At 49.9% G+C, this 10,000-nt stretch overlaps 1 protein-coding gene across 1 annotated transcript in view; it reads left to right on the forward strand.

The window, feature by feature from the left end:
• The window catches only part of ngfra (nerve growth factor receptor a (TNFR superfamily, member 16)), a 36,449-nt gene extending 26,976 nt beyond the window's left edge, over positions 1–9,473 (forward strand). Inside the window, exon 6 of the mRNA XM_031571053.2 lies at positions 5,933–9,473. Coding sequence (XP_031426913.1) covers positions 5,933–5,985 — 53 coding nt within the window. The 3' untranslated portion in view covers positions 5,986–9,473. The remainder of the gene's footprint in view (positions 1–5,932) is intronic.
• Positions 9,474–10,000: the final 527 nt, after the last annotated feature.

Below are 10,000 nucleotides of genomic sequence, written 5' to 3' on the forward strand. Positions count from 1 at the left end.
TTTCTCTCTCTCTCTCTGTCTCTGTCTCTGTCTCTCTCTCTCTCTCTCTCTCTCTCTCTCTCCCCCAGCACCCGTTGCTGTGCCTGCGCCTCGATGACTCATAGCTCTGTGTCTCTGTACGCACCTTAGTTCTCCATGCTGTGACAGGACCCCCCCCCCCCTCCCCCCTCCACCAACCCACTCCCCCTCACACATCCCCTCTCCACAGAGACACTCCATCCTTCACTCCTGCCTGGGTGGGGGTAGATGGAGGGGTTGGGGGGGGGGGGGGGTAGGGATGGGGGGATGGCAAGCCGGAAGACAACAACAGCACAAGCACCCACCCACCCTCCAGTCTGAGGATAGACTGCCTCTAAAGGCCCTCTCGAGCCCATGCCTTTATGTCACTCACTTAAAGGGGAGGTGGGGGTGGGGGGTGGGGGGGGGGGTTAATGCAGTGAAGTAGAGGGCAAGAGAGAAGCAGAACATTAGAGCGTGAGAATGCGAGAGAGAAGAAGAGGCTATGTTGTAGTGCAGTGCTTCAGTATGTTTTGGCAATGCACAGGCTTTCTCAGGGCAGTTCTGCATGTGGGGCATGTTGGTACATGGAGATTCATGGTGATAAGGAGAGACTGGAATTCTGGCGGTTTTATCTCACACCATCAGAACGAGTATGGAGTAGGGGACAGGGTTTGTGTCGCTGCATGGGGCTTTCACTGAAGGTGGCTGTGTGCTCTGTTCTGAGCTTTACACACACACACACACGCACACGCATGCACACACACACACACACACACGCACACACACACACACACACACACACGCACACACACACACACACACACACACACACACACACACACACACACACACACACACACACACACACACATGCACACACATACACACACACACACACACACACACACTCAAAAGTGCGCACACACTCAGTCGCCCCACCAGTAGCCTGTACCGTAATGCTTCAGCTTCATTAAGAATGCTGTGAGATTGAATTGAAGTTATTGGAGCTTAATGATGAAAAAGAGAAAGAGACAGAAAGACTAAGAAACAAAACATGGCTGTCAGAAAGAATTCTGGCTGTTGCATTTTTTCCCTCTCCTAAACGACAAGAAAAGGAAAGAAAGGCTCTGAGAAAGGATGAGTTTCGTTAGCAGATGGAGGCTAATGAGCCCTGGAGGGGATTCCACTCTTTTCTTTTCTTTTCTTGTCTTTCATTTTCTTTCGTGTCATTCCTATAGGCTGCCAGTTTGAGTAAGGTTCGCTGCCAGAGATTAGACACCATCTCATTTCAAACTTCACTCAGTTGGTCCTAGGTTCCCCTGAGTAGACAGACTGAAATGGTTTTTACTCATGGCTTGTGGTGAGAAGTCACATGCGCACACAACACAGAAACACACACACACACACACACACACACACACACCCACACTCACACACACACACACACACACACACACACACACATGCACTCACTCACTTTCACTAAAGCAGAAACCATTTGTGGCACTTTAATGCCAGTCTAAGGCCCTAATTGTTATTGGTTATGCAGCCAGGGATTGTGAATGTCTGGTGCCGTTTAGCGCGAAATGAGGACTTTGGAGATTTCTTTGTGTTGCCTTTGTCGTTTTGGGACTCTCCATTGAGAACTTTGTTTACTTAGGACCATTGGCCTTCACTCATGTGGAATTACAGGCGCCTGAACCTTTACCACACAGCATGCGATTGGCTTACGTTGGAGGTATCCGCCCACTGATCCCCTCAGGGGCCGCTTCTGATTGGCTCATTAGCAGGTGTGGTGCGATTGATGCCAGGGCAGCCCCAACCACATCGCCCCCCCACCAACCCCCCACCAAAGACTTCCCAAGGGGTGCTTAAAATTTGATGCTACTGCAGTGTTTAATGGGTGCTAATTAGTACTAGTGAAAGAAACATGGTGCTGCCATAGAGGAAGCCATTAAAGAGGTACAGCGCAGGACCACATGCGGGCGGATGGAGCTGCCACAGTCCTAATGGGGATCCTCATTAGGACACCCCAGAGAAACGCAGCTACATTCAATAAGTCCTCCTAATCTAAAACAAAAGTCCCTGGAAAAAACAACAAAAGAAAAGAACTAGAACAAGGCCTGGGATTTAACTCCGAGCTCATCTCACGGGCTGTCAATTATGGGTGATGGATGAGACGGGTGAAGTTCTTTCTTCCCTCTCCAGTGAGGAGAGGTAGTGTGAGAGTGTGCTGGGCAGCAGAGTTGTTAGTCTCGGGTGTGTGTGTGTGTGTTTGTGTCTGTGTCTGTCTGTGTGTGTGTGTGTGTGTGTGTGTGTGTGTGTGTGTGTGTGTGTGTGTGTAGGGGGGGGGGGGGGGCAGAATCAGCAATATTGGGGCCAGGGAAGACCCATCTCAGTCTTGGCCAATCAGACTTGACCTCCACAAGTCTCTAAGAGGTAGTCATACCTCACTTCTGTCCATCAGCACTTCTCCTCTCCCTCCCCCGACTTCTCTATCACACACTCCCCCCCCCCTCTCTGGGGGATGAAGAAGGGATGCTGGGCTGGTGTGTGTGTGTGTCTGTGTGTGTGTGTGTGTGTGTGTGTGTGTGTGTGTGTGTGTGCGTGTGCGTGTGCGTGTGTGTGTGCGTGCGTGCGTGCGTGCGTGCGTGCGTGCGTGTGTGTGTGTTGGGGGATGGGTAGGGGTGGGCGTGTAGCTGGGGAATGGGGTGAAAGGGTGATTAATATTTAAAGGTGTTCCATCCTCTCACTCGTCTGGTGGCGCTGACCCTGCGGTGACCCCCCACTCAACACAAAGTGGAGGCACGACAGCTGCCAGTCACGAGCCCCCCCACCCCAACATATAACCACGCACGTGTACGTGCAAGCACACCCACTCACACTCACTCATGCACACACAAGTACAAACAGGATGAAATCTCTTCTCTGCGAATGCATGTTCTTGCACATCGTGCACCTGCTTATGTATTCCATGTGCACATGCTCTCTCAAGCGGACACACCCTCTCTCCATCTACAACGGATCCCCCACACATCGTTAGTCTTTGACATACATTTAATACACACACGCACAATTAACACAAACACACACACACACACGCATACTCACTCACACGCATACTCTGTCTCTCTGTACTTCACAGACATACACACACACACAATCTGTTTAACACTAACGCTGAAGATCACTCTCTTTCTCCTGGATGGAAATATATTTACTCTCAGGTTGTCAGTGTACTGACAGTGAGCACAGGCCAAGAGGGAGCAGGTCTGCCCCTCGGAAGAGTGAGGTGAGCGGGGAGGAAGAGTGAGGTGAGGTGGGAGGAAGAGTGAGGAAGAGTGAGGTGAGGTGGGAGGAAGAGTGAGGTGGGAGGAAGAGTGAGGTGGGAGGAAGAGTGAGGTGAGGTGGGAGGAAGAGTGAGGTGAGGTGGGAGGAAGAGTGAGGTGAGGAGGGAGGAAGAGTGAGGTGAGGAGGGAGGAAGAGTGAGGTGAGGTGGGAGGAAGAGGGAGGTGAGAGTGAGGTGAGGGGCGGGTGGTAATAGAATGGTCTTGGGCTGTTGCTTAGTGCAGCAAAGCCTCTGTAAGTCGTCTCCTTTACCCCAACGCTCGACTCTTCCTGACTGATTGATTGATTAACGGACGCACCACTCAGGAGCGACTTGGGCGCGCCGGCTTCCCCGGGGAGTGTCGCCGGTCCGGTCGCCATCGATCCCCCTCTTACTTCTCTTAGTCGGCCATCTTTAATGAGACAGAGACGCTGGACGAGGCCTCCGCTGGGGCCCCTCCTGAGCGCGCTCAGAAGACCCGACTCAGCGCTCTGGAGAACCTGAGTGCTGGTCGTGTGTTCTTAAGACGGACAGCGCATTTAACGAGCACCCACACACCAAGGGCCGTCAGCTCCTACAGAGGCGGGAAGAGGGTCACTGTATGATCCAGTTAATCAGAAGCTATACGGGCTACTGAACACACTGGCTAACCCAGCATGAGCATTCATGACTTTAATATGTGCAGGAAGCCAGTTCACAGCAAATGCAAGGGACTGCTCAGCATTTACAAAGCACAGTGGGGGGAAATGTGTCAGAGAGGATATGTAAGAGGTGGAAAAATAGTTCCCCCATGACAGAAATAGCTGGTATGGAGGGTCGGCTGACCACCCAGTTGGTTGAAAGGGGCCAGGGGTTATGGCGGTCAGCAGGGGAGGAAAGCGGAAGCCTTGGCTGGGTTCAATGGAGCCCTCTGTGTCTGGCCGGTCCAGCCTCGGACCTACACACGGGACCGGCAGCCCACTGCGCCAGCGGCCTTGCTCCAGTTGTACCCAAGAACACCCTGCGTGCTGCCAACTGGAGCAGTCAGAGCAGTCACAAAGTGTGCCCGCTGTATGTCAGGAGTCCGAGCTCGCCTGCCAGAGGCACTTTCAGCAGCACACAAAGAGTTGGCCGACTGACTGAGAGAGTCACGATAAGGGAATCACAACACATTATCTCAACTGTCAGAAGAGTGTGAGATATGCTTTGGGATTTTGGCTGTCACATTCTGGGTTATTTTAAGGTGTTTCACAATAATAGAAAAGTTGCTTGTTGTATCTTGCATTGGGTAGACAAGCACAATCCCACACTGGACTCAAACTCGCAACAGCAGGCGTGAGAGATGGGAGTGATAGCAAAGAGGCTAAAACCCATGGGTGCTAGCGTCTGTCGCTAGCACGTCTCTTAAGGTGTTGTGGGGCGAGGTTTACTCACTGCACAGCACTGTTCCCACTGGCTGTCTTTACACTGGGAATGATGTGCAATTAAACATGGAATTGTATTGAGTGATATGTTTTAAATAGAGGATCCTTAACTATGTTTTGTGCTTGAGGATCAATTGGTTCCCAGTTTTTAAGCTTCTCAGAGCAGCACAGAGTGTTGCCCTCCAAATGTCAAGGGCTATTTTTAAATCTGCTGCATCTTGCTGCAGAAAACCTCACATTCATCAATAAATAACCAGGACATTTTAAATATAGAAATCCAAAAGGATTTCAGGAGCGCAGGATGCGACGACAAATATGACTGAAAAAGAGGAGAGGAAGATAAACAACTGTGAGCAGGAGAGACAGGGAGAGGAACGTCTCTCCTTTTGGGACTGGTGGGGTTGGGGCATGTATACTAAGAAGACCCGGATGATGGTATAGAATGTTAGATACACAACAACAAAAACAGAGCCCCTCTTTAGAATTAGAATTCTCTAGTACATTCTGGCTAGCACTGGGCCCATTGATCAAGACACAAAACACAACCACACAACTCAAAAGCTTGTTTAAAAAAAGAACGGAAAAAAAACCGAAGACAAAAAGGAAAGAAAACCTCCTTTTTGTGCATTCTGGAAACATTTCCATGACAACCTACAACTGACAACAGATTGGGAGTGGGTAAAGTGGGGGTATTCGTCTCTCTCTCTCTCTCTCTCTTTCTCTCTCTGTCTCTCGCTCCATGTCAGGATGTTTTGACGTCATATTGTTGGCAGAAAACGAGATGGGTGTTGAGGCTGGCGTGACAGGAGAGATGGGTGTTGAGGCTGGCATGACAGGAGAGAGAGTACCTCTATAGCGCCCCCTTTAGTTTCAGTGACACTTCTGAGATCTGAATGTTGAGACTTTGCAGACACAGATGTATCATAAAAACCAGTAACTGAGTTAGCCACAAAACAGAGCTTTGAACGCCACTGTTGTCATTGTTTAATTGTGCCTGTGGCAACCTGTGTCCTGAAGTTAAAAAAACAATGTTAAAAAAACAAACAAAAAACAATCTTGTTAATATGGAACTCCTTTTGAGAACTTGCCCCACTTCACAATCTCAATTCTGTTTCTCCTTTAACACCCTTCATCGTTCCCTTTCTCTCTTTCTCCCTCTCTCTGTCTTCATATCTTTCTTTATCTCTGTCTCTCTCTATAGTGGTAAGAATGGATGGGGCAGGCCAGCCGGACTCCCCCCCTCCACAGGCCTGAGGATGATGAGGAGGAGAGGGAGGAAGACGAGACAGCAGCAGAGAGAGATGGTGGACAAGGGAGACGGAAAGATGGTGTGGTTGCTAAGGAAACTGAGGACCAGAGGGTTGTTTTCACTGCCCTTGTGAGACAAGTTGTCCCATTGACGAACTCTAGCGTCTGACTGGAGAAGAGCAGGTTCACACCAGCATCCCTAGTATGGACCATTTGGATGCTTGAATGCTTCCTCCCGAGGCAATGGCAGAATGCTTCACCAAGATCTGCTCACCAAACATGACCCCTCCAACACAAACACACACACACATACACACACACACACACACACACACACACACACACACACACACACACACACACACATGCACACACTCACACATGCATATGAAGTTTCTTCTAAACAGACTACCACAGTAACCACAAAAAGTCCCTCCAAATAACTTGGGAAGGACCCCACCACCCAAAGCCCAGTCACGGAGATGAGCTCTCTCCCACCTGACACACACACACACAACCCATCCATACTCTACCACAACAAGTACATCCCAAGGGGCTTCCAGCATGTGAACGTAATCAGTCCTACAGAACAGAAGAGATAGCTAGCAGACCTTATGGACCCACAGCTCTCCCACCTCACCCATTACACATCCACACATTATATCTCCCAATGCACCATCACTGCCTGCTCTGACCTTCCGCTGACAGACATGTGGAGCCCCCATGAGGATGGGAGAGGACTGCAGGGGCTGAGGCACAGACGGGGAGATGAAGCGGCTGCTAGCGAGGCAGCCTCTCTCTCTCTCTCTTACCTGTGTACTTTTGTTATTCTTCTCCTTTGTCTTCTTTCATTGTGATGTCTTTTATTTTTTGTTTTTTTTTCTTGCCCATGGCCTTCCTGATCCGTTCATTCTGTCATGCTGCCCGCATTCATGCTGGCAAACTTGATCATCACACCACACACACACACACACACGGACACACACACGTGCGTCACACATATACTCAGACACAGACACACTCACGCAATGGATGTGTCATATTCCTGCTAGTGCTCACGCTATCAGGGCTCATGTTTCTGTTCACATTGGCTCTGCCCTTGCCGTGGGTCTGCAGTGCGCCTTTGGGCATGCTCCTGTTTTTCTTTCCCCTCTCTTTTTCTATCTGTCTCTCTGTCTCAGTTTCATCCTCTCTTCTTCCAACTCTCTCCCTCTCTCTTGCTCTCTCTCTCTCTCTCACCTTCTCCCATTCTGTTATGCACTTCTACCTAAATACATCCTGGCTCTCTGTCAAACTGCAGCAAAAGGAGCATTAACTGTCCCACTGACTGCCTCAAATGCCATACAAAAGGGGATATATCACAGCCTCAGGATCAGTTTCATAAACTCAGCTCTGTGAGTGCCGCATGTAACCTGGCTGAGGGAAGCTTATCCCAGGTCAGCCAAGTGACACACGCCAGTAGCTGAGCCTCCACTACTCTTCTATCACTCTGCTGTAGGTCTAGTCAGGTTTTTTTCCTCCATCAAAATGGCGTTGCACTTCAGTCTCAAGCAGATGGAGTTTTGGACTCCAGATGATGTTCAGATGATGTCTTCTGGACATTAGATTCAGATTCAGGAGTTTTGGACTCCAGATGATGTTCAGATGATGTCTGCTGGACATTAGATTCAGATTCAGGATTTTTGAACTCCAGATGATGTTCAGATGATGTCTGCTGGACATTAGATTCAGATTCAGGAGTTTTGGACTCCAGATGATGTTCAGATGATGTCTGCTGGACATTAGACTGTGGGTTTCACTCCCGACTCGCTTCCTTTCTCCCTTCTTTCTTTCTCTTTCATCCCACGTTTTGGGTCGTTTGGACGCTCCAAACTGCAGCAGATACTTAAGAGTCTTATCTGGCACCTCGACATCTCTGGTGTAATTGTAGAACAGGAAAGGCAGCATCCTGCATCCCAGCCTGAGGGAGGGGCGTGGAGGATTGGCTTGGCTTGGGATCGAAATACAACCCCCTCTGGTTGGTTTAGTGTTGCTTTTAGCTGAGCCCACGGACATAAATGTCTTCTGCGTTTTCTGTTTCTAGTTCTCTCTTTTCTCGATGGGCTTTGGTGCGGTGTGGCTTTCACCGCCAGCTCAGCAGGGTCACTCTGCGGCTCAGATCGGTTTAGGAGGGAGGGAGGGAGGTGGGGGATCACGGTAACCATCAGAAAGAGCTGTGTCATCAACCTGACATGATGGACTTTGCACTTATCATGACCGTATGAGGTGAAGAATGGAGAGGAAAGGGAAGCTTGCACACCCACCCACACACACACACACACACACACACACACACACACACACACACACACACACACACACACACACACACACACACACAGACACCCCAACATGAGACACTCACTTGGGTTGTGCAGATAGAGTCACATAAACACGTCCTAACACATGAAAAAGGACAAAACTGGCTTCACCTTTGTTCTCTCTCTCTGGTTCTCCTCCACCAGCCAACGCAGTAATGAGTGGAAACATGGGACTGACTACAGAGACATTCCTCTGCTGACTGTAACAGAAACTGGCACCCTCACACACACTCACACACACACACACACACACACACACACACACACATACAGAAACACGTATACAAATGCGCTATTTCACAAACACATAGACGTACTCACGCACACATACTCTTGCACAGACACACACACATGCTATATTGTGTAGAGGAAAGAGAAAAACTAATTGAAATATTTCCAGTTATGGCCCAGACACTCACACACACACACACACACACACACACACACACACACACACACACACACACACACACAAACAACACAGGGCGTCTGATGGATTCCCTACCGGCTGAGGCTAATGGGTCTGGGTGTTTGGCGGTTAAAAACATGAGAGGCATTAGTGAGATGCTCCTGTCAGGCAGGTAGTAATTACTGCTGCCTCTCAGCCTCACTTACCGGGGACTGAAGCTGGAGCTGAAGCTGTAGTGAGCTCCCAAGGGACCCAGCTCCCCCACACTCTTTAACAGCTTCACAGCTCTGGAGCTCTGGGCTACAGCATCCTCACACTCCTCTGGGTTGGTTAGCATGCTACGCTAACGGTAGCGTGTGCTGCTCTAGTACTAGTAGGGGCTTCAGTTACTCTGGTTGATGTATAAGAATCCGAAAGCGCACAGTGCGTTAGTTAGAGCACAGCCGTGGGTGGTATGGTGCCACAGTTGGGTGTGAACCTCTGCGGGATTCTGGGGGATGTAGTCCACTTGAGCGTGGTGAGTCTCGGTCTACTGCACACCCTGAGCCAGAGGAGGCTGACAATGAGGGGTGGTTTCGCTGACATGGCACTTAAGGAGCAGCACCCCCCTCCCCTCTCACGACCACAACCACCATCTGTGCTACTGAGGCTGGCTCACGCACGCATGCATGCCACCCACACATTACTCTGTGTATTCACACACACACATACACACACACACACACACACACACACACACACACACACACAGACACACACACACGCACACACACACACGCACACACACACACACACACACACACACGCACACACACACACACACACACACACACACACAGAAATCGAGGCATGGGTGGAATATGGCAGAAATAATGAGGGTACGAGACTGAGCGCAAGGGAAAGGTCAAGAGAAGAGGAGCTAGAGAGAGGAGGAAGGAGAGAACTGGGGGGAGAAGAAAGAAGATGAAAGAGGGTTAAAGAAGTGGTGTGGGGGGTCATTCAGGTCAGACCACTCACCATGACTCCTCCATTCATTGACAGCTTCACCTGTAGAGAAAGGCAAGCGTTATCAGCGTATAACAGAAACTTGGCTCTCCCCGTGAGTCGTCCACTGGAACCCCTCCTCTATCGTAAACACATATGGGAGCAGAGGCACAGTAAACAATACACCAGTCAACAGTAAACAATACACCAGTCAACAGTAAACATGAAGATGAGATGAAGCATTTATTCTGCTGAGAGTCTGCTGCCA

The sequence above is a fragment of the Clupea harengus genome, chromosome 1, assembly GCF_900700415.2.
Source record: "Clupea harengus chromosome 1, Ch_v2.0.2, whole genome shotgun sequence".
In the NCBI taxonomy this organism is placed as follows: Eukaryota; Metazoa; Chordata; class Actinopteri; order Clupeiformes; family Clupeidae; genus Clupea; species Clupea harengus.